This window comes from Henckelia pumila, chromosome 1, assembly GCF_033568475.1.
Source record: "Henckelia pumila isolate YLH828 chromosome 1, ASM3356847v2, whole genome shotgun sequence".
NCBI lineage: Eukaryota > Viridiplantae > Streptophyta > Magnoliopsida > Lamiales > Gesneriaceae > Henckelia > Henckelia pumila.
This window is the reverse complement of record NC_133120.1, coordinates 154,305,972-154,331,959: the sequence shown is the minus strand read 5'-3', so window position 1 is coordinate 154,331,959 and position 25,988 is coordinate 154,305,972. Positions and strand designations below refer to the sequence as shown.

At 36.6% G+C, this 25,988-nt stretch overlaps 2 protein-coding genes across 4 annotated transcripts; both read left to right on the top strand.

Moving 5' to 3' along the window:
- The first annotated feature begins 3,436 nt into the window (after positions 1-3,436).
- LOC140875485 (uncharacterized) lies at positions 3,437-9,870 on the top strand. 3 transcript variants are annotated; one of them, XM_073279174.1, is made up of 14 exons: positions 3,437-3,581; positions 4,157-4,251; positions 4,351-4,405; positions 5,316-5,404; positions 6,448-6,472; positions 6,593-6,631; positions 6,711-6,828; positions 6,967-7,142; positions 7,232-7,511; positions 7,757-7,917; positions 8,094-8,262; positions 8,419-8,757; positions 9,004-9,069; positions 9,271-9,870. In XM_073279174.1, exons 2-14 carry the CDS (start codon positions 4,174-4,176, stop codon positions 9,617-9,619), a joined length of 1,944 nt encoding a protein of 647 aa, XP_073135275.1. In that variant the 5' UTR covers positions 3,437-3,581; positions 4,157-4,173; the 3' UTR covers positions 9,620-9,870. The 3 variants fall into 3 exon arrangements, with proteins under 3 accessions (XP_073135275.1, XP_073135289.1, XP_073135282.1); XM_073279188.1 differs by lacking the exons at positions 9,004-9,069; positions 9,271-9,870 and adding an exon at positions 8,842-8,983; XM_073279181.1 differs by lacking the exons at positions 3,437-3,581; positions 4,157-4,251; positions 4,351-4,405; positions 5,316-5,404 and having other exon boundaries at positions 5,482-6,472; positions 6,560-6,631; positions 9,271-9,869.
- Positions 9,871-15,837: 5,967 nt separating this feature from the next.
- LOC140860757 (uncharacterized) lies at positions 15,838-19,470 on the top strand. Its single transcript, XM_073263761.1, has 4 exons — positions 15,838-16,047; positions 16,151-17,344; positions 17,430-17,613; positions 18,721-19,470. Exons 1-4 carry the CDS (start codon positions 15,937-15,939, stop codon positions 19,311-19,313), a joined length of 2,082 nt encoding a protein of 693 aa, XP_073119862.1. The 5' UTR covers positions 15,838-15,936; the 3' UTR covers positions 19,314-19,470.
- Positions 19,471-25,988: the final 6,518 nt, after the last annotated feature.

Below are 25,988 nucleotides of genomic sequence, written 5' to 3'. Positions count from 1 at the left end.
CACGACATAAGATCAATTTTGGATTGAGACGAGTAGATCTTTATGTGTGTTTTATTGTTCTTTTCACAGTTTAAATTTGATCTGCTTCTGTTCCAATTGTGATCTTTATTGATTTTGGAATTTTCACCCATCATACTTGGAATTTCTCCCCTGAAATTGTTGCTGGTTTTAACATTACGAGTCATTAATACTGCATTGAATTCTTGCTGTACAAATTCTTTAAAGGAGGAAAACTATGTAGCTTCTGGATTATGATGTGTAAAATTTGCAAATGCCATCTTATATGAGTTCCATTTATTTCTTTGTATTATATATTTCATTTGTTTTGTCTTTATTTATGGTTATTTTGGTTTGAAGCTTGGGATAATCCAAAGAAGTGGTCTTGCATAAAAACTAATACATTTATCATAAAAACTATTACTTTAGATCAAAGAAATACTTTTTATTTTAAATTACACGTTATAATAATACTTTTAACATAAAACTATTACTTTTAATCAAAGAAATAATACTTTTTACAGAAAAAATAATACTTTTTATGTCAAACTTGCATATGTTAAAAATAATATTTCACATAAAACTAATATTTTTATTATAAAACTAATACGTTTAATATAAAAAGTAATACGTATCACCGAAAATTTAATATTTTTTCTTTCAAATAAAACATGTTAGAAGTAATACTTTTAACATAACAACTAATACTTTTGATCAAAAACATTATATTTTTCAAAGAAAAAATAGTATTTTCTATGTCAAACTTCCATACATTAAATGTAATATTTTTCACATAAAAACTAATATTATTATCATAAATACTAATACTTTTCAGAAAAAAATAATACTTTCAATGTAAATTTAACATACGTTAAAAGTAAAATTTTTCAAATAAAAACTATTACTTTTGACAACAAAAGTAATACTTTTCACAGAATAAATAATATTTTTTAATGTCAAATTAGCATACGTTAAAAATAATATTTTTCAATAAAATAATACTTTTATCATAAAACATAATACTTGTAACATAAAAAGTAATAATTGTTATATCAGATTAATATACATTAAATGTATTAATTTTTATGATAAAAATATTAATTTTTATGTAAAAAGTATTATTTTTATGTTAAAGAATATAATGTTTTTTTTTCATATAAAACGATATATATTTATACCGTATTGAAATTACTTTGGTACGGTTTATACCACCCATATTATTGATCACACTATTCTGTGTCGGGGGCATAGACGTCATTTTCCAGCTTAAGAAATTGACTCTAACCAGCTGCCGTCAACTACTGCTTTGAAACTGTCAACAATTCTTTATGACTTTGATCATATCAAACAACAGTGAAAATAATAACAACAAAATCTCATATATATTTATTTTCGATTACTCAAAGTTGAAAAGCTGTTGTTTTTGCCTAATTCCCACTTGATTTCCATCATTGAATCCCGCAAAAAAAAGCGAATACTTATCCAATCTTGATCTTTCACGCGGAAGTAATTTCGATTTTCGTGATAGAATTCTGCAGAGAAACAGATTTTCATTCACTTCTTAGGTTTGTTTTCTTTTTGAAGTTCTGCAGGAGAAGCTAGATATCGTTGGATACCAAGGTCTAATGGTATCGAAGTTTCGCTATTAAAGATGAAGACGCGGCTACCTTTTCCACCAAAGCTGTGACCAGCTACCACTCGAGGAGTAGTCTCATCTAAACCAAGCTAGTTGAAAGAACATATGAGGATAGTTAGACGAAAGAACAATAAGGAAACCAACTTCAATCCCTATCATCTAGATGGATAAATTAGAGATTCAAATAGTTTATTGAATAACCATACTACATGGAATACTGATGGGTTGATAGGACAAACTATTCTGCTATTGATTATAAGGTGGAGCGGGGAGCCAGATTCAAAGTAACAATAGAAATGGTTGCAATCTTAGTGTCTCTGAAGTTGCATTTAGGCAAAATTTTGCATGCTGCTACTTAATGTGGAAGGCAAAGACAGAAACTTCCTGACATGAGCAATAGTTTGAATTTACATCAGGCAAAGCGTTGCGTACCATTTGGGGAAATTGGAAGCTACCAATGAACAAACAAAAATACATGAGAAAACATTTAAGAAAAATATTTGTGCGCCTACCACAGAAACCAGATTATGTAATAAAAAAGTAAAAGAAGCATCTCTAAACTAATTTTGTTAAATGCATACTACCTTTCTAAAAACTAAACAGCATCACGTAATGTTTGAGACACCAAATGACTGCCATTAGCTATCAAAAACCAGTGAGAGTAAAGAAATTCAACAATCCCAACCAAATAATGTTTAGCATTATCTCGATCCAGAGCTATAAATTGACATTTTATACTATATAATAGCGTCAACATGTTCAGATGGAACAACAGAACTCATACCATGAAAACACTTCAATGTTCAGTCAACCTATCATAATCCATCAAAGTAACCAATAAAAAAAATCAAATTTCCAGCTATAAAGAGCATAATATAACCAAATCCTCTTGTTGTTAGCAATTTCCAATAATATGACAAATCTGATATTTTTTTCTAAAAAAAAATCCTGTAAAAGTGCTAAGCTAACGCTATTTTGGTCAATTTCCAGCTACTGCTCACTAGCAAAAGTCGAAAACAAAAGCATAAAATCTCTTTTAACAAATTAAAAAGACAATACGTAATAGGTTTGAACTTTGAAGCATAATCAAGATACCAAACAACAAGCTTACTGCTTACATGCTGGCAATCCGCTTCTTTAATGGCCATTTTTTGGGAAAAGGCATTTCCAGAAGGCACTACCATTCTTTAAATTGGGATTCGAGTTGGATGATTTCCTGAGAAATAAAATATCTTATTTAAAAATTGTGAGGACTCGGGCACTAATCTCTCAAATCATAATGGTTAATCCAATAATATACAAATTAAGAACAAGCAAGCAAAGGAATTTTTTTTTTTTATTTATTTTTTTAAACCCATGGTGGCTCGCTCGAGCGAGCCTCACCTCTCGCTCGAGCGAGAGCCACTCGGGATGTTACACCCATGGCTCGCTCGAGCAAGCCCAGGCTTCGCTCGAGCGAGCTGTGCTCTGCCCGGCCTGCTGAAAATCTTCTCTTGATAGGTGTAGTTATTAATAATATGTAGAATGCAGTTTTCAAAATGCAAGATATTTTTTTTTTTGTTTTTCACCTATTTTTACCATTTTTTCAATGTAAATATATTAAATTTTAAATAAATAGCAAGGATTAAATGATAAATATATTTTAGTGTCATCAAAACGTACCAAAACGGTTTTTAAAAGTGGCTCAAGTTTTATAAAATAGTAAGATAGTAAGATTAAAAGATTAATGTTAATATTAATATTAATAAATAATTAATAATTATAATAATAAAAATACAAATCGAAATCGAAAATCTTGAGCAAAATATCTCTCTGAAGTTGCAAACCTCACTCTTTTGTACTGTCTAGCTCCGCCTCCGCCGACGCCAAACCTTCTCTGCAGAAGCGGATCCCTCGGTTCTTCTCTGAATCTTTCGTAGCTACTCGTGATTCCGCGCGAGAAAGACAGGTGATTTATTTGGTAAATTCATTGTTTGTTGCGTCAGGAATGTGTTAGGGTTTAGGGTTTTTGTGAATCGAAGATTGTAATTCCCGTGCTATGTTCTTGCTACGATTTTGATGTTTTTAACTGTGTTCTTTGCCATTTTGGCAATGACTTTTCAATTTCTCTCGTCCTCTAATTTAGTTTTTATTTTCTGGTTTATTATTGGGCTCAAGGTTTTGTCACCGATTGCGATGTTCATGTGCTTCTAGATACAGCCATCGCCCTTCGAAAACACCCATTTTTCTTGTTTTTGCCATCAGATTTCCCTTATATTCCTATCTCTTAATTTTGGATGCTGCCAAGATTTTGCATTTTCTCTTCGGCGTTGTGGTTCATGTCAATTATTTTATTCCCGTTCAACTGTTGCTTCAATTATTCTGTTTTGGTAGCTAACAACTCTGAATTATGCATGGAGCTCTTATAATTTGTGATACTATTTAAATGTTTTCCAAGTATAGCAGTATGCAGTGATATTGACTTGCTGATATACGAGGGAAATGCCTATGAAATTTGATTCGATAACATTCATTTTGTCATAGTGTTTTGTGGAGAAACTATGAAGAAAATGGATAATCCACTAGTCTACTTGGATGTATCCATCAATGGAGGCCCTGCAGAAAGAATTGTTATTGAGGTGATTCCTTTGCCATAAGACCTTCAATACCCTTGTAGCTTTGTGTATCATCTTACCTTTTTTCTATTCATTCTTTCTACTTTTTTTGATGAAATGCAGTTGTTTGCCAATGTTGTCCCCAAGACAGCAGAAAATTTTCGGGCGCTTTGCACTGGTATATTACTGATGTGCACTGTCAACATTAAAGCTCATACCTTTTGCTTGGATGATGGCATTAACAGTACCCAGAAATGATCTAAACAATTTTGTATACTGGGGCCTTAATGAATACTAATACTTGAATATCATTCTTCACCAAGCGCATATTTCATGTGCATGTTGGAAGTTGAAAGAAAAGTAATAACTCAATCCTCCACTATCTCTGGTATTTGACACAAAAGAGTGGCACCTTTCTGAAATACACTTCAAAAGTGGATGTTTGGGGGTTAAATTTTGGATTTTATTGTTATATCTAACATCTTATCGAAATCAAATACTGAAGTGAAATGAAATGGGTATGCTATTTTAGCAAGCAATGTCCACGAGTAGCTATATTACATGCTAAATACAGGGAGAGATGAATCTCACATGAAATTTTGTTTCGTGTGCAATAAAATGAAACTTGATCACTGATAGTTATGTGAAATATAATTTCATAATCACAAGTTCTTTGTCTTGTAACATATTTGTGGCTGCAATTTTATATATGATTAGATTTTAAAACATTGCACAACATATCAATTCTCCATCAATCGGTACTCCAAAGGAGATTTTTCTCTCCCTGAAACTTCCAGGAGAATGGGGAGAAAGAATAAAAATGAGCTGTTACTTTAAAAGAAGTAAGGCGCAACAGAACTTCTTATTGTCTAAGATTTGATAGATTCTCCCAATTACGATCTCAAGTGATATAGTAAGTAGTCGATTTCCATCAATCCTTTGGGCTTAATTTTCACTGATGTTGAAATGTGTTTTTCTCTTTGTTCTCTCTCATATCTTCCCTTTCTGTGTTGAGATTTAATTGCAGTTGACATTTACTGGGTTTGGTGAAAGTGCTTTGATTGGTCAATCATACTTATGTCATGCAGGTGAGAAAGGCATTGGAGTCTCAACAGGGAAACCTCTCCACTATAAGGGTTCCACATTTCATAGGATAATTAGAGGATTCATGGCACAAGTATGGTCTCGATGTTCTAAAAAGCACACAGAGAAACATATTCAGTTTTCCATTTTTCTGCCTTCTTTTCGTTATTAATCAGGGATGCATATTATTTTTGTTATGTTTTTGCAGTAGTTAACTCCGATTAATATTAGTTAAGTGTATCTCATTGTCCGAGAGGATTGTCATGTTCTTCTATAGTCCTTATCTTGTCATGCCCGATTCTTCTATTTAAACCTGAAAGGGACCCTCAAGGCTAATTTATGCATTTATTGTCCTGTCTATTTATCACTTTGTTTGATTTTCAAATAGTGTTCATTTCTCGAATTTCTGTTGTTCACATTGGCTGCAACATATTACAATTTTGGGCAGCAATAACAAGTTTTTCACGATTCATGTGTTCCCAATATGTGGTCATAGCAGTAGTTTTTCATTCTCTTTCATACTATTCCACTGGTATTGCAACATCCCTAATTCCCTATGCTTCCTTCCACTACGTCTGCAACCATTCTTTTTCCTTCCCAACAGCCTTATATGGCCTTTATTGCCATTTCTCTGTTTGTTGCAATCTAACACACAAAGGTTACATTGCTTTGTTAACTGACTGCTATTGCTCTTGATCATGACACTCCTTACCTTTCTGGCCTCTTATAATATCATTATCACCATTCACATCCTCTTATTCCATGGATATGATATGAGCCAAAAGAAAGGGGAAAAACAGAGAGAGGGAAGGAGGGAGGGAGGGAAACAGACTGATGGTACAAAAAGGAAGTAGGAAATCCAATTTATTATAGTTTTTTTAAGCTTATTCCATGATCAATGTCACATGTTCTGTGCATCAACTTTTTCTTTTTCTCAGCATTCATGTCATGGAATTCTTGTCATGCAACGAATTTAAAGCAAGCATGTTGGTGATGTTTTGTTTCAAAATTCCTCTTTCATCGTCTCGTTAAGGGAACATGATTGGCGATAGAAGAAAATAATTTCTATTGTTTGCTGGTATCTTGAATATTTTGGAATTGTTAATCTTTTTTTTTGTTGTTTTTACTTTTGTTTAGGGTGGGGATTTTTCCCAAGGAAATGGTACGTTTTTCTTCTCATTTTAGTTTCTCGTATCTTCAATAGAGACAGATGCTTGGTAGTTAGTGTAACTTCGTTCTTCATTCCTAGACTTGTAAGGCACAACCTTTTAGTGGTTTGCAGGCACTGGTGGAGAAAGCATTTATGGAGGGAAATTCTCTGGTAAGTTTTTTTTATGCATGAACGTATTTAGTTGTCCTGTTTTCTCATGACGATTTACACGTTTAATCTTTGCTTGCAGATGAAAACTTTAGGTTGGATCATACTGAGCCTGGCTTCCTGTCCATGGCTAATAGTGGCCCAAACACAAATGGATCTCAATTCTTTATAATATTTAAACGCCAGCCTCATCTGGATGGGTATGTGATTGTGTGCTGATGTGCTTAGTCAAATATGTCAAGTGTTGATTTCCTTCATCCTTAATTTTTGGTCTCGGGGTATACTAACTCCGATGTGATTGCAAAACTGCTTTGTGATTGTTTCCTTACATGTTGCAGGAAACATGTTGTTTTTGGAAAGGTTGTGAAAGGAATGGAAATTGTTAAGAAAGTTGAGCAGATTGGAACAACTGACGGAAAACCATCTGGGTTTGTAAACATTGTGGATTGTGGTGAAACATCTGGGACTGAGAAGCGAAATTCCGCTGGGTCAAAAAAGGTTGAAGTAAAGAAAGGTACCTGTTCAATTTCGCGTTAGCTTTTATCTATTGTTAGATTCTTTGGCATGCTTGTTTTTGAAATGTTAGCTTGTGACACCATGTAGGAAGAGGTAATCAGAAAGTATCTCCCAAAGATCCTAGAAGAAAGAGAAGGCGGCAATACTCATCTGATTCTTCGGATACAGACTCAGATTCCTCTTCATCAGAGACAGATTCCTCTTCAGCATCTGATTCTGATACTGAGTCCGACACGTACTCTTCTAGTTCATCCAGTGATAGAAGACGGAGGAAGAAGAGGAGATTTACGACAAGGGAAAGACACCAACGTGGGAAAAAAAGGAAAGTAGCTGAACGCAATGGAAGATCAAAACGGAATTCCAAAAGGTTTATTTTTAGTATAGTTTTATCCTAATTTTATCAGGCAAGCATGAGGATAATGTTTGTCCCTGATCTTTTGAAATATGATGGGCTAAATTTAAATTCTGGATAATGTAAAGCAAAGGATGTGACTAAAATGCAAAAAAGTAGTTAGAAAAAAGGATGGTCTCTTACATCTCCTTGACAATTTTGAGGGACAATTGAGCCATTAAGATTGTCATTGATATTCTTTCCGTCAAATTCATTCTCAGGAATGTGGAAAGTTCTAGTGATACTGATAGTAGTAGCAGCATGAGCACCAGCAGTAGCAAAAGCGCCAGATCTGATGCAAAAAATACGAGTAGGGCCAAATCTTCAGATAAAACTAAAATGTTGAGCAAAGAAGGGGAGAAGCCAGCAGATCAAAGTCTTGGTATCTTACTTTTTACTGCTGTGACAAATGATTTCATTATTTAAAATCTCTAGATTTATGAAAGAAACAAATTTAGTTTTGGATCAATATATGTAGTATCTGTTTTCTGTTACAAAGTGACTAGATATTTGAAGGCAAAAGAGAAAAATCAGCTCTTCCTCTCTTTGGATTTGCAGTGCAGCTAAATGATGTGAAACAGAAGCACACAAAGGATACATCAACCGATGAAGAGGGACAGTTTTCTCTGAAGAATAATAATCATTTGAATAATGGACACGGGTCAGATCTCAAGAAGAGTGAAATTTCCCTGGAAGTTAATAAAACTGATGGGTCAGTCATATCCAGGTAGCTCGTCAACGCATGCTTTTGTGGCTATTCATAATTCACTGAGTTTTACTATGTTCTAACACTAAAGATAAAAATAAAATGATTAAATTATTGTTGACCTTCTGGGGTATTGATCACAACTACTTTTGATTTTTTGATGATAATGATTCTCAGTCCTGGTGGAAGGCATAGATCTAGTACTCATGGCACTTCGAGCAGAAGTCCTAGACTCCTAAATATCGATGAATTTCCTAGAGCTTCTGATCAGCAAGTTGAGAAAAATCCTTCAAGGAGTCCTGTGGAAAGTCCTTCAAACAAAGGACCTCGACCTTCTGCGTCTAATCAAGGTCGAAATTTGTCTAGAAGCCGCTCTCCGGGTGGAACTCCGAAGCGCATTAAAAAGGGGCGGGGATTTACTGAACGGTACTCCTTTGTGAGAAAATATCGCACACCATCTCCAGAATATAGATCATATGGTTATGGTGGAAGAAACGCTCGAAGGTACCATGACAGGTAATTTTCTGATGCCTAACGAAAATGTAGGTTTGCGATTCTACATTTATAGCCCCTGCTTAGCATGCTATTCAATTTGTGTAGATTTAAATGTTATCTAGATGAACTCAAGTGTTGGCCATAATTATGGATTCAAATCATTGTGAACCTGGCCTCATCATCTCTTCGTGCCTATGTACATACCTAAGTGTTATTTGGTCTCACAATTTCGATATTCTGTTCATTGGAACTGTGACGGTTCTTCAGATATTCAGAACGCTCACCACCAAGAAATTACAGGAGCCCACCAAGAAGGCGCAGGAGCCCGCCCAGGTCTGTCTATCCCTCCCTCCTCTCACCCACTTATTTCACCCACAACACCCTTTCCCCTTTTGTATGCATGGTCGCATGCGCTAGCATGCTGTGTACACTTAAACAGAAGGTAAAATCGGTGTTTTTTTGGCAAAGTTTGGTCTCTCTGAAATGTCATGATATACTGAGGTAGTTTTTGATTTTTAATGTCATTCACATTAGATATGAAAGGAGGAACCGGAGCAGGTCTGTCTCTCGAAGCCCTGTTTCCTATCGTGGTCGTGACAGGAACCATAACAGAAACCGTGTTCGCAGTCCCAGTCCTGCAGATAGGCGCCCTGTAGTCAGTGACAAATTAAAGTCCCGTCTTGGCCCAAAAACGAAGGATGAACCCACACGTGTCAGGGGGAGGTCTCCTTCCAGGAGCCGTAGTTCATCTCGATCTAGATCTTCTGGTGCAGCTGCTCCTAGAAACCGTCGAGTGAAACCATCATCCCCTTCACTTAGCCCAGGTGGACAAAGGGGTTTAGTATCATACGACGATTTGAGTCCACAGGAGGCAGTAAACTAGCAATTCGGTATATGCTCGGATAAACTGTTGTTGACGTTGATACCTTCAGGTTTTTGTTGCGATATCGATGCTTAAGTCATCTTTCATCTCTAAGATCCAATTTGAAATATTGTTGGCATTGTTCTAGATATTATTAGGTTTCTGGCCTGTTGATTTTTTGCGACTGATGTAGGAGATTTCGTGGTATCGGCTATGTTGTTTTTCCTCCCCTAAGTTGTGCGTCCCCTTACAATTATTTTTTTTTTCAGTTTTCCGAACTTATTGCTGTTTTTATGCAACAAATGCCAAATGATGACTAATGTTGAACAAAAATTACATGTAATATGTCAAATATTGAAATAAAATGTCAATGGTTAATTATCAAACGAGCTACTTTAAGAACTGGGAAATGTGTTTACCGCACGTTTCTCTTTATTTGCATTTCGCGAAAGCTTGTCAAAATATCGACAAGTTATATTTTGTATTATGAAAGGGGGGGAAATGGATATAGATATGTTTAATCGGGATTTTAGGTTATTTTATGTCATTATTACACCAATTGAATTTTTAGAAGAACACAAAATTATCTTTTATCAACTCAAAATGTGTATTCTATTCAAATTTATATTATTATAGAAAAAAATATGATAAATTTTTTTTAAAATAAATTTATAACTCATATGCAATGACCACATCCCATCTACTTTCTAATATATATTTTTTTTCAAAAAAATATATATACATTAAGTTCCGTTTGGACATGTATTTATGAAATGTTTTTGTAAAAATGTTTTATAAATTTTTTTTATAAAATGTTTTAAAAATTGTTTTAAGAATAGATGTGTTTGAATAACTGTTATATGAAAACATTTTGGTCCCGTTTGATATCAAAAATCAGACCAAAAAACACTTTTTTTTTAAAAAAAAAGTACTTTCTCAGCTAATATGGTGTTTGGATGACCAAATAAGTGCTTAAAAAAGTACTTTTTTAAGTAAAAGAAAAACGCTTTTTCAAAAGCAAAAAATTATAGCTTAAAAAAACATTTATTTTAAAAAATCTCTACAAAATCCAAACGGGCTCTTTAACATTTCAAAAGTAACGTTCATCTTTGTCTTGTATAGTTTCATTATAAAAACATCTAAAAATATATCTTATATGTACTTTAAAACTATAGTTGGAGAACATTTTTTAAAATATATTTTTCAAAAACATGTTGCAAAAATTTTATTCAAATGCATACTTTAAGTATTTTTTTAATTATAAAACACTAAAAATATTTTTAAAGTCAATATCCAAACAAAACCTAAGATGTTTAGGTTTTAAGCATGATATGTATTATCTAAATTAATAAATTTATAACTCATATGCAATGACCACATCCCATCTACTTTCTAATATATATTTTTTCAAAAAATATATATATACATTAAGTTCCGTTTGGACATGTATTTATGAAATGTTTTTTAAATTTTTTTTATAAAATGTTTTAAAAATTGTTTTAAGAATAGATGAGTTTGAATCACTGTTCTATGAAAATATTTTAACATTTCAAAAGTAACGTTCATCTTTGTTTTGTATAGTTTCATTATAAAAAATATCTAAAAACATATCTTATGTGTACTTTAAAACTATAGTTGGAGAACACTTTTTAAAATATATTTTTCAAAAACATGTTACAAAAATTTTATCCAAATACATAGTTTAAGTTTTTTTTTCAATTATAAAACACTAAAAACAATTTTAAAGTCAATATCCAAACGAAACTTAAGAGGTTTAGGTTTTAAGCATGATATGTATTATCTAAACTAGTAAGTTGCAAGTGGCGCGCACACACCCGTGTCTCTAACATAAATGTAATACACATGTATATGATTTGAACGTAATATAACTATTTTTATAAAAATGATGTCTAATGTTAAGAGTAAATGTACTAAAAATATTATATTTGTGTGAAACTTCTGGAGATAGATGATATCAATATAAAAATATAAAATAGTTATATATATAAATATATATTTTATATTAAATGAGATATAATATTTGATACTTATGATAAATAAAAATGGGACCGCTGATTTTTTTAAAAAATAATATTAATTCAGACGAGTTTTTCTCAACATTTTATTACAGGACTAGTTCTATATTCCGTAAAAAAACTGAAACAACGTTAGTCTACTTGTTGTCTTCATACATGACACCATAAATCCATAAACTTAAAACGAAAACTACCATTATCAGAACTCAAAACAGGTTGTTTTGAGGAAGGAGATAGCAGAAGACTATGATAAGCAGCACCAACACGAGGAAGAAACGCGCACCCTCTTGGGTACACGTCTATATAGGCTGGCCTTTTGGGATAATTTGATCTTTGAGCCACATGTAAATAGGCACCAGTACATGGTATGTAGCAGCGGTGGCGCCAACGAGGAACCGTACTAGAAACATGAATGGTTTTACTGCTTTTGAGATGTCTTCCTCCTTTGGGTACACGGGACCTATTAGGCACGCCTTTCCCCCAAGTTTCAGAACTCTGTAAGCTTCCTTGATCCCACGTTGCGGGTCTTGCCAGTACTCAATACTGGGAGAAGATGCACAAATGTCATTCAACTTCAATAAGATGTTCCAAGAAATGGCTCTTCGTGATGAAAATTTTTTCCAGTTGAAAAAATATTTGCTTGAAATAGTTGCAACTCTATTTCCACATTTTTTGTAGTAACCAGAGACAGAAATTATCCATAGTTGCTCAAATTCAACAAGTCCACGCCCCTCTACTCTTGCTTTGACTTGAAGGTAACTTTTCATTTACAACTTCATAAAAGGAGGGACTTGGAAAGCAGTTGAAATCCATAATCACAGAAAACATTTACAAAAATGCTTCTGCATCAAAATACACTCACCAAATCAGTTGAAATGTTAGTAAACACAATTAAACTAGCACAATAACGTCCACATGCAGTATCTCTGTAAAACAATAAAAAAGCAAGACACCGTTCAAACAAAGTTTTACACAATCAAACAAAACTTGATACATAATAACTAAACCAATCTTTAACCACAAAACATTATCGAACTACATTCCCTCACAGGCTCCTTGTCTTTAGCCTTGGCAAGCTGTTGAGGTGACTGGTCAAAAGAATTGTAACAATCTTAGTGATATGAATCTTGATAAGTAAGATTACGATTATAAATTAAATCGCACCCTCTAACCAATAATTACAAGATCCAAAGAGTTTTTCCTAATATTTGAAACAAGTAAAATTGATAGAATTTTTGGATTTCCACATTTAATCGACGGGACGATTAACAACAGTGCTTATCGCTTTACTAAAATCTATAGTTGGTGAAAATGATGCAACTCAAATCTTTTAAACTGTACAGCAGCCCAAATTCGATCACTCTACCAAGCAGGAACAATTCTCTCACCCAATAATTGCATTCCTTGCAATCAATTGGAATCGAACACATGACCTTGGCTCTGATATCAATTGTAGAACCGAGCGCTTAGTGCTTTACCAAAATCTATAGCTGATAGAAATGGTGCAAATCAAATCTTTTAAACCGCACAGCAGTCAAGCGTCATAGTTCGATCGCTCTACCAAACAGAGACAATTATTGCACCCAACACTTTCTGCTCTCTTTTTCCTAATACATTCAACTCCTGTTTTTGTACACTACCCACGTTCTCCAGCCCACGTTTTCATCCCGTTAATTTCAATTGGGCTTTCCTCTGGGTCTGTTATTCTGCTCTTCTTCCTTGGCTTGGGTTCATTACCTAGGCTTTTATTGTGGGCCAAACACAATCGTGTAAATACAATTATTTTCCTTGAATTTTGCTGATGATTGTTGTTACTATAACACATCAAATTTTTAGACACATATGATTTATAACTCTTGATATATATTATATTATGGTTATATATTTGAATACTATTTACATGTCGACTGCATGTGGGAAAAAGATCCTCTGTTGTGGAGCGAGAAACAGCATAAAGTACTGTGCACTGAAATAACCTTGATTTACAATATTTCATGTGTGTAATTAATTAAACATATTATTTTTTAATCTTGTGATATGAATTAAAGAAGCTATTTCAATGCACAACACCTTGTGCTTTTTCTCTCTCCACAGTAGAAGATACGGATCCCTTCATGTGCCAGTCATTTATGGAAATATTCGCGTATGTATGAACAAAACACAATTAACTTGAATTAAAAATTAATGATACATCCAATCAAAAATTTGAAATTTTGAATTAAAGATGGGTAAATTATTATATATAACATTTAAGAAAATGTTCACACGTACATATATATGAACAAAAATAAATTAATTGAAATTAAAAAATAGTAATAATATCTGATTAAATTTCATTCTTTAAATCAAAAATTGGTACATTACCATGTGTATAATTTATGGAAATAATCACATATATATGGACACAATAAATTAACCAAAATTAAATTAGTAAAACTCCGATCAAATTTCAAATTTTGAATTGAAAATTAGTATATTATCATATATTACATTTATGGAAATGTTCACTATGAACATAAAAAAAAAATTAACTAGAATTAAAAAATAGTGATAACATCCGATCGAATTTCAAAGTTTGAAACGAAAATTGGTACATTATCATATGTGTAATACAACGGGTACAACTAAATTTTTACAATAATTTACACCCTAAAAGTTCAATATAAAAATTTTATTTATCAAATTAATGATACATTGAATACAAAATCTCACGATATAATTGTTATGAATATCATTGTATGATATATATTGTTTGTATATTTAGCATTATTCTTATCATATATATCATTTATGAAAATTTTCACATATATATGTACAAAAAAACAATTGAAATTAGAAAATAGTGATTAACATTCGATCAAATTGCAAATGAAATTAACTGAAATTTTAAAGTAGTAATAATATCCGATCAAATTTCAAATTTTGAATCGAAAATTGGTGCATTATCATATATACTATTATGAAAATGTTCACATATATATATAACACAAAATAATTAATTAAAAAATCAGTATCAACCTTCGAACGAATTTGGAATTTTGAACTAAAAATTGTTACATTATATTATATAACATTTATGAAAATTTTCACACATATATATTTAACTGAAATTAAAAAATAGTTATAATATTCAATTTAATTTCATATTTTGAACATGAAATTGGAACATTATCATATATAACATTTATAAAAATTTGTACATATATATATGATCAATACAAAAAAATAATTGAAATTTAAAAAATAGTGATAACATCCGATAAAATTTAAATCATATATATCAATTATGGAAATATTTACATAAAGAATTAACTGATTTTAAAAAATAGTGATAATATATTACCAAATTTAATATCTTGAATCGGAAAATGGCACATTATCATACATAGAAAGTATGGAATTTTTCACATTTATATTGACACAATAAATTAAAGAGATTTTAAAAAGTGTTTACATCGATCAAATTTCAGTTTTTCACATATATATGGACACAAAAATTAATTGAAATTAAAAATTAGTAAAATATACGATTAAATTTCAAATTTTGGACCAAAAATTGATAAATTATCATATATAGCAATCATAAAAATTTTAACATATATATGAACACAAAAAATTGATTGAATTAAAAGGTAGTGATAACATCTGATCAAATTTCAAATTTGAACTGAAAATTGAGATATTATCATATCGTTAAATGTTTTCTTTTATGGTAATTATTTTTAGCGAGGATTTTTCATATATGACAAAAACTCAATGTATATATATATATATACACTAATTAATAAACCAATATTTTCAGGTATATAAAAAATATGATAAACTATTAAAATATTATTATTTTTAAGTAATACATAATTAAATAAATAAATAAATAAAAAGTAGTCAAATCAAAATTAATAAAATACTTCAATTAATATAGACATTAAAACAATTTCTATTTTAAAAGTATTGGTTTAAATTATTTAATACGGTGGATATATATATATATATATATATATATATATATATATATATTAATGCAGATTAAAATTTTCTTTTTTAGCATATCACTTTTGACCAAAAACTACTATTTTTGGTAAAAGGTCAGCTTCTTTTATTTTTCCAAACTTTAAATACGAACAAAAACCGCAAGTTAATAAATTATGTAATAAATAATTACCTCGAATGACGTGGCAGTAAATTAGGAACTAGGAAGAAGCAGCTACAAATAAAGCAAGTACAAAACCTCGACTGCCATTGCAATTAAATGTCACTTAGCTTTTAGCTTCAACACACACAAGCTTGCATGTTGCCGGAGATATGGAGGACAAACACATGGGTTGCATGACGGGTCTTCTTCAGATATTCGATCGCCACCAGATTTTGGCCGGGAAAAGCCTCCACTCCACCAAGCGCCTCCTTCCTCCGCCGGTTATTTTCTTTTTAATTTCCCCCTTTTCTTCTTCTTCTTCTTCTTCTCAGTGTGAATTAGTTCCAGTGCTTTCTTTCAAGTAATTTCCTTTTTCTTTTCTAGGTTGTTGATACCATTTCGGAGTCTCATGTATCAGCTGAAGCAATATCGCCGCTTCATGCGAGGGAGACGGGTAAGCCGAGCCCGGAGCGGCTGAAACAGTGGTTTCCGCCGCCGGAGTTTCCGACCAAGGGGAGGAGGAACTCATGCAAAGAAACTCCGAGACTTTCTCTCGACAGCAGGGCAACCACCGACGAAAAAGGTGGACTCCATCCCAAGGAAGTTCGATCAAGCGTCACGGTTCAATCGTCCGCCAACATTGATACCCAAGTGTACAGATCGCATACTCTTGTAGCCAAGCTGATGGGCTTGGAGCCATTGCCGAATTCGTACAATACCCCGAAAACCGAAAAGAAACCGGAGCTCCGGCGATCTTCCTCCGAATCAGGTGCTTCCCGCGGTTTTCTACACTCTCGATTCGTCACCGCGGAGAGCAACAACAACTTCCCATCCAACCAGCAAAATCAATCGCATAATCCCATATCCAGCCACGAAGTGATGATCATAAACAATAATAATGGCGTCAACTTATCTCCATGGAAGGCACCTCAGAGCTGCTTCTTCGATTCAGCCGACAATTTCCTGGAGCCAAAGCAGAACGTTTCGGCTCAGGCTGAGATCGACAAAAGATTGAAAATGAGAGGAATCGAAGAGCCCACTAAAGATTTGGAAACCTTGAAAAACATCCTGGAAGCTCTGCAGCTCAAGGGACTCTTGCACTCCACCAAGCCAAATCATCACGCCCACGCCCGCCACCAGAAATTCGTGTACGACGAGTCGCCTATCGTCGTGATGAAGCCTTCTAGATCATCGGGGACTTCTCCGATTCACCGGAGAACGGAAAACGAGTATCCGCCGGCAAATGGTAGAAGCCCGGAAAGGCAATTCCGGCGGAACTACTCTGTTCCGGTCGAAAACTCCCCACCCCCGATCCCGCAACGTGCGAGGCGGGCGAACTCGCTCGCCAAACCAAAGCCTCTGAGCGTGGAAACTCAGAGAAGGGCATCGGAGTTAGCAAACAACCGACGTGTCCTCCCTGCTCTCCAGCCGAAGCTCCGGATAAACGGGTCGGATCCAATGACCCATACCCGACCTCCCCGGAGCAGAAAAGCAACTGGTAAAGATTATCAGACAGCAAACAACTGGGGAGAGGATGAATCTGCCTCCATTTCCGGAAGTACATCCACTGATACTGAGGTGAATTCACCACCACATTCTTGATTTTATAATCATAAATCATGTAATTAATGCCATTGTTTTAATTCTTGATACTGAATTCCAGAGGTCAAGAACAGAGGGGAAGAATTTGCTGGAGAGATGTGATAAGCTGCTTCATAGCATAGCAGAGATGAGTGCCGCAGCAGATATGCAACCCAGCCCGGTCTCTGTTCTTGACTCGTCCCTTTACAGGGACGATTCTTTCGCCGCCTCCCCAGTCGCCACGAAGCGTAGAATTCATTTCAAAGGTAACAAATTTCGTTGAATCTCCTACACTATTTACTGAGCTATGATTAGTTTAGTTCTATGGAAAAGTTTTTAATTTAAATAAAAGCCCAAGAACTTGTCCATCCAATTCCATATTAAGACTTTGATAGAGCGGGAAATGTCGAGTTCTAGTCATCTTCTCCAATAAAAATCTTAAATCTGTGAATTTTTAAATGGACGGTGTGTGACAAGTAACATGGTGTGGACCATGGATCATCTGCAAGTCTGCCACTGTTTTCGGATTATTCTACGATCCACCGGTTGTGCTACACACGGTGGTGTGATCAGGTCCGGTCAAGCGTAGAATATCGTTCTTGGGTTATCAATCAAAGTACCACATTAATAGATCAAGAAAATGATCATGGGTTAATAAATGGAATGGTATCGTCTTTTGGGTGATTCCAAAAGCAAAGTCATGAGGCTTTATGCCTAAAACGAACAATATCATACCAATGTGAAAATATCCAAGTTCCGTCTTCTAACAATCGTGTTATTATCACTATACAATTTAGGTAAAAACGACCGTTTTCTTTGTTTTAGGGATAAAAGGAAGCCCTTTTTGCGAGTCGATTGTCGCTTTCTGCCTTGTTCTGGCTTATCCCTTCACCTAAAGAATGGCTGGCACAATAATTTGATCCCGAGTTTGAATATTTGTCTGGGTAGAGATATTTTAAATGATTGACGTTGATAGTGTTTTTGGAATGTGGAGCCAAAACTGGCTGTCAATAAATGCTCCCATTGTGCATGAATGGGACACACCAGTGACCACAAGTGTTCTTTGTGGTCCTTGCTGATGGGAATTTTTGGTTTGGACTTTATGAAGGCCGTTTTCCCGCCTTTGAAAATAAAAAAATGTTACAATTGTCTCACGTCGAATATTAAACTAACAAACAGTGGTTTATCCGATTCCAATGGATGCTTGCCCTTCGGTTACATAACTAAAATGGAATATCGAAACGTGATGTTCAAACAGTTGAAGACGATAATAGTATGATTCCAAAATCTTGAATATTTCCAGGCTTCTAAATCTGATTTTACTGTTTCATTGATTTGACAAATGTAATTAATATGTTTTGAGGATATTTCAGATCATTATGGTAATACGGAAGAAGAAACTTGGAGCACTGGGGTCTCACCAATTAGCCAAGAAACATCGGAGTCGTCGGATTTTCTCTACATCTCGGATATCATAAGTGCATCCAATCTCTTCCCCGGTGAATCGGACCTTTTTCTTTTCCTAGAAAAGCAACAGTTTCAGAAAGGACGGGGCTCATCCAAGGCCTCCACCAGGCTTGGAAGAAAGTTGGTGTTCGACACGATCACCGAAATTCTTAAATGGATAAGACGATTGCCTCCTTGGAAGAACGTTTCTTGGACAACTTACGACGACGTCTCAAGCCCTTCCCTTGATAAGGTTTGGTTAGAGTTCCAAAGAATTCGGGATCGAGGAGGTGATGCTGAAGACATGTACGACATCGTGTGTGGCATGTTGAAGAAAGACTTCGATGGGGACGAGGTCTCGGGCTGGAGAGATTTCTCGACGGAGATGTCTGAGACGATTTTGGATCTGGAGAGGTTGATTTTCAAGGATCTGATAGGCGAGGCGTTGCGGGATCTAGCAGCATTGGCTTCTGAAAACAGATTGTCAAGGATGATCAGGAAGAAGGTTTTGTGGAAATGAAGAAGTTTTTCAACTTTTCATGGTTTATTTACTCGAGTATACTTGTATGTTTGCCATGTTTTGTTTTGAGTTTCCTTGTTTTTAGCAATGTTTCTTGATGGTCAAGCTTTACCAAACTTCTTGTGTCCCAATTCTTTCGAAATCTATGGTAGATTTCAACCTAATATATGAGTAATACCCTAACGATAGATCTGGAAAATTCGACCTTACCTCATGGGTGTTACCCCATGGGATAGGTGGCATGATTTAATTGGTGCATATTATGTGAGTCTCACATGATTGAGTGGGTCCCACATGATATGCACCATAAAATCTTGCCACCTACCTCATGAGGTAAGGGTCGAATCAACTGATAGATTTAATGTCTCATGATTTGTCACGTCAACAATATATAATTAATTATGTCTATTGTAAAAATACGAACCGTTGGATGCATAGTTTTGGTATTACCCATATGCTAAGATCTCATCTACCACTATGTAATATATATTGAAGAATCTTGATGAGGGTAAGGTCGATACCACCCGCAGGGTAGTATCCTGCGGGTGACGTGGCGGATCATGATTGGGTAAAATCAGTGGATCTCATGTGGGATCCACTAATTTTATCCAATTATGATCCGCCACGTCACCCACAGAGTATCCTGCGGGTGGCATGTACTAAACCCTTGATGAGTGACTCAAAACATGCACAATATAATATAGATCTTTATATCTAATAGGGATGGAAGCAACAATTATTCAAAGAGAAATCACTTGGCTTCGTTCTATAAACTCAAATGATAAGGGAAAATTATATAATTATCTCCACTTTAGTTATATATTTTTTTTTGGACTTTGGTTATTTATGTTGTCGAATTTAGTCTTAATCTGACATTTATTTTATTTTTTTGATAATTTTGATGGTGACATGAATAGTACATATCAACATTCCTGTTGAAAAATTCGCAAAAATGTATGAGGAAGATACATGAGTAGTACCTAAAATATATATAGATAACAAAAACGCACGGATACTAACATACATAACCTAAAATATAATTTTCTCGGATAATAAGATAAAACTATATTAAATCTTGAATTTTCGAAAAATATCAAGAAGGGCCCGCCATCTTACCAATAATTAGTATGCGACCTCTGAATTTTTTCAAGAAACGGGGGCTACCATGTGATGAAGAAACAAATGTGCTTTTCAAAGTGGGGAAGCTGAAAAGCACTTTCCTTGAGCTGTTCTTGAAAGCTGCTGATGTAATAAAAGAACACAACGACCTTATTCAAAAGAGTATGTTTTATGGGGCAAAAAAGATAAAGATTTTGATTAATTAATAAAAATAATTTCCATGTAACGATGATAAAGCATCGAAAATTACTCATAATACCCACTGTTATTAGGAATATTTGGGCACGAACATTAGTTTAAATGAAACATTCAATTAATGTGTTTCAAATGTAACGAAATCGAAGATAATGATATGATTATATGACTTACATATAGATGGATAAATCACTGGCAAATGGAAATGGCACATGCCTAATGCCTTTAAGGTGTACTGATTATTATATTGGATTGACGTTTATATTTTTTACTCGATTGATTTTTGGATTGAAATTTGTGATTTTATTTATTTAAAAAAAAATCGTCCCGAAAGCTTTACCATGTTAATTTGAAGTCACGTTATCTAAAGATGATTATGAATATTTTAATTAGTTTTTTTTTTGTTAGATAGCATGCAATAGCAATATGCATAAGATACTCTTAATCTAATATGTCCCATATTTGAAGACAATACTCTATTTATAACATATGTCAGTTTTGATCATTGTGTGTACGTAGTTCTATCTATTTATTTACCAGCTTATAATTTGATCAAAGGTATCCAATTTTTTTCATGGGCTAGATTGTTTTTGGATGGAATGAATTTGATTTGAGACAGAATTTTAATGGTTTAATTCCAAATGATAAATTGAGCGGAAGTATTTTTAGCAAGACACCAATGACCCATTAAAAAGGTTTTTTTTTAACGTCAGAAGTCGTAGCCGCTATCTTTCGGTGCGTATTGGGTAAACTTCCGGACTAACGCAATAGCCTGCAAACTACGTTAGTCAAATAAATCAAACTAAGTAAGTCATGTGCGACAAGCTAGTCCAATAATAAGTTGTCTTACTAATTAAGAAAAAAAAGTTGATCCTGAAAACCAAGAGCTAGTGGAAAACCAGAAGTTTCCTTCAGCCCCTCTCCTGGAGGAAAAAAGTTTGAATGATTACGGGCTGGGTGCCCGGGTAACTGATCCGGTTGACCGGATTATTGATGAATATGATGAGTCGGCCCCAGTCCCTGGTATGCTTTACTGTTACCATGTATTTGCTTCTCTTACATGTTGTTTCTAATGTACCGATTTTTATCATTTTTGTGCATCATCCCCAGCCCCGCCTAAGAAGAAAAAATCTCGACTGATGAAGCAGGCCTTTGCTCAAAAACGGGCAGCCAAGAAGGCAGCTGCCCGAGAAAAGGAAGAAGCCAGGGCTGCAGAGGCAGCTAGAAAGACCCGAGTCCTTCAACTAGCGGAGGAACGCAGGGCTCAACAAGCCATAGGTAAGGAGGCTGCCCCTGCAGTGGTCACCCCCAAGGTCTCCGCTCCTTCACCTTCTGTTGTTCCCCTGCCAGTTCCATCTGTGGAGGCAGGGTGGACGAATGATCAGACTCCTTCTGCTGCCGGTCCCTCCTCTCCTTTGACGCGGAAGAGGAAAGCCATAGAGGAGCCAGAAATGGTCATTCTTAGTGACCCAGAAGAGGTGGCTCCTTTCTCTTCCTCTTTCCCCCCGTTGGCCCCCTTTTACCAGGCTGCCCAGGGATCTAGTCCCTTCGGTGCGAGGGAAAATATATTCCAAGCCGGGGCCTCTAGCCGGGGAGTGCGGATGCTGAAGGACCTCTTGACTTCTGCGGAGCAGCTCCACCTCTATAACCAAAACCCGAACGTGAAGTATTTCGAGGGCACCAACCGGGTTATATCCGTAAGTTTACTTCTCCTAGTCTCGAACGTGTTCTGTTTTCTATTTCTAATACCTCTGCTTTTAGGGACTGCATATGCTGGTGGACAACTATGAAGATGCGACCAAATTTGGTCGGATTGAGACTGATCGGGCACACGTAGAAGCTGAGAAGTCTCGGGCTGCCGCGGAGTTGATCAAAAAACTGGAACAGGACTTGATGATGGCACAACAAAGTCATGATCAAGTGGCGTCTAGTCTCCGTTCAGCCCTGGAGGCAGCCGAGCAAGGTCTTCACTCTGCTCAGCTAGACCGTGCCCACTCTGAAGCTGATCTAGGGCAGGCTCGAGATGCTCTAGCCACCACTACGGATGAGTTGAGGGCGGCTGAAAACCGAGCTGTAGAGGCTCAAGCTGAAGCGGCCTGTGCGAGGGATAAAGCGGAGAAAGCAGTGTCAGCTCTGGAAACTCGCCTGAAGTCAGAGGAAGAGCTCAAAGCAACTTTCCTATCTTCTACTGAGTTTCAAGAGGCAGTGGTGGATAGATCGTACACCTTTTTCCAGGTCGGATTTTACAAATGCCGAGATCAATTCGAGGAAGCTGGCCTATGGTCTTCTGACAAGAGAGATTTTCCCGACTTGGATAAGGCCATCGATTCCCTCCCCGCCACCCAAGGAGCTGAAAATGCGAAGGCTGCCCCGAGTCAGACAACTGCAGATTCCGGTCCCTCTAATAACCCCGCACTTTGAATTATTATTTGTAATTGGGCCGTAGGAGCCCCTCCTCTCATAATCTGTTGTCAATGTAACTCCTCTGTTCTTGTTATCCATTATTTAATGTCTGATATATATAAATAAAAGAGTAGGTAATGCCAAAGGCTTATATATGTCTTGGGCTTATGATAGTTGTCGGGGCCCGGAACCTCCCGGGCTTATATAATGCCAAGGGCTTATATATGTCTTGGGCTTATGATGGATGCCGGGGCCTGGAACCTCCCGGGATTATATATGCCTTGGGCTTATGATGGGTGCCGGGGCCTGGAACCTCCCGGGCTTATATAATGTCAAGGGCTTATATATGTCTTGGGCTTATGATGGGTGCCGGGGCCTGGAACCTCCCGGGCTTATATATGTCTTGGGCTTATGATGGGTGCCGGGGCCTGGAACCTCCCGCGCTTATATAATGCCAAGGGCTTATATATGCCTTGGGCTTATGATGGGTGTCGGGGCCTGGAACCTCCCGGGCTTATATAATGCCAAGGGCTTATATATGCCTTGGGCTTATGATGGGTGCCGGGGCCTAGAACCTCCCGGGCTTATATAATGCCAAGGGCTTATATATGCCTTGGGCTTATGATGGGTGCCGGGGCCTGGAACCTCCCGGGCTTATATAATGGAAATCCTTCTTTCATGATAAAACTCCTTCATTAATAAAACATTGAATACAAATCATTACACAAAATACTTCTTCAAATGTAAAGCATTCCATGGTCGCTTGAGGGGGCGTCCCTGGCCATCTTGTAGGTACCAAGTATTAGCACCGACTTTTCTGATAAGCTTATATGGTCCCTCCCATCGGGCATCTAGCTTCCCTACTTCCCCTGCTGGATTAACTCTTTTCAACACAAATTCTCCTTCTTGGAATTCCCGAGGCCTGACCTTCTGATTATAGGCTCTCATCACCCGAGCTCTGTAGGCCTCCATCCTACGAGCCGCCTTCTCTCTTCGTTCTTCAATGAGATCCAATTCTTGTGCCCGGGCTCCTTCGTCTGTGTCCTCATATGCTTTAATCCGAGCTGAAGGCTGTTCGATCTCTACTGGCAAAATAGCCTCCGACCCATATACCAGGCTAAAAGGTGATTCTTGTGTTGCAGTGTGTGGAGTGGTGCGATAGGCCCATAACACACTCGGGATCTCTTCAACCCAATCTTTTCCCATTCCATGCAATCGCGCCTGTAAAGATCGAACAATAGTACGATTGGTTACCTCTGTTTGGCCATTACTTTGAGGATAGGCGACCGAGGTGAAAACCTGCTTAATGCCCATCTCGGCACACCAGTCTGCCAATTTTTGGCCCTGAAATTGCCTGCCATTATCCGAGACCAGCTTTCTCGGTAGCCCAAATCGACATACTATGCTTTTCCATAAAAACTTCATCACCTCGGCCTCTGTTATTTTCGCCAAAGGCTCTGCCTCCACCCACTTGGAAAAATAATCAACAGCTACCAACAAGAACTTCTTCTATGCCCGGGCTAGTGGAAAAGGTCCCACTATGTCCAGACCCCATTGATCAAAGGGGCAGGATGCCCATATCGGATTCAAGTTTCTTGCCGGGCTATGTTGTATATTTCCGAACCTCTGACATCCTTCACAAGACCGGGAAATCTTGGATGCGTCTGCCTGCATAGTGGGCCACCAGTATCCTGACAGCAACACCCTTCGGACCAGACTCATAGACCCTCCATGGTTTCCACAACATCCCTCGTGCACTTCCCGCAAGACATATTCGGTTTCTCCTTCCCCCAAACATTTGAGCAAAGGGCCCTGGTAGGAACGCCTATACAGGCTTCCTCCCAAGATAGCAAACCTGGCTGCCTATCTTCGTATGATCCGGGCTCGTCCTTTGTCCTCCGGGAGGTTCCCTTGAGTTAGGTACTTGACAATCCGGGCCTTCCATGTGTTTACTTGGAGGACCGGCTCCCAGGCTTCTATGGCAGCCACCGTTTCCCTTTGCATAAGGTATTCTCTACTATCACCTTCCCCCGCGGCCGCTCTTTTAGCCAAGGCGTCTGCTTCCATATTTTCTTCCCGGGGTATCTGCTCTATACTCCAAGTGTTGAAACTGGCCCCGAGCTCTTCAATCATCTTACAATATTTTATCAATTTCTCCTCTCGAGTACAGAAGGTTTTGTTTACTTGCTGAACAACCAACTGAGAGTCAGAATAAATTATGATATGACTTACCCCAACATCCCGGGCTCGTTGCATCCCAGCTATCACAGCCTCGTATTCAGCTTCGTTGTTGGAGGCCTGGAAGTCTAGCTTCACGGCTATCTCAATCTTCTCTTGGGCAGGTGAGATCAGGATGATCCCCACACCACTGCCTCCAACACCACTTGCTGCATCTACAAAAACCCTCCATACTTCCTCTTGGTCAAAAACGGCCACCTCTGTCAAAAAATCAGATAAAGCCTGGGCTTTGATGGCCTTACGTGGCTGGTACTCAATATCATATTCTCCTAATTCCACCGACCATTTCACGAGTCTCCCCGAGGCATCTGGATGAGATGCACCCCAGGAGGCTATTAGTAAGAACAGTTACCGGGTGAGACAAGAAATAAGGTCTTAATTTCCGGGCCGTTATTACTAAAGCCAAGGCCATCTTCTCAATCTCCGTATATCTAACTTCCGCCCCCTTCAAAGCATGGCTGACGTAGTACACAGGCCTCTGATCTCCCTTTTCCTCTTTTATCAAGACAGTGCTGACCGCCTTTTCTGTAGTGGATAGATATATCCACAATCGTTTCCCTGGTTCCGGCTTAACCAAGATAGGCAAGCTAGCCAGATGCTCCTTCAACTCCTGAAAGGCCTGCTCGCATTGCTCAGTCCAGCCAAACCTCTGGGCTTTACGCAACACTTGGAAAAAATGATAGCTGCGATGAGCTGATCGAGCTATAAACCGAGCCAGGG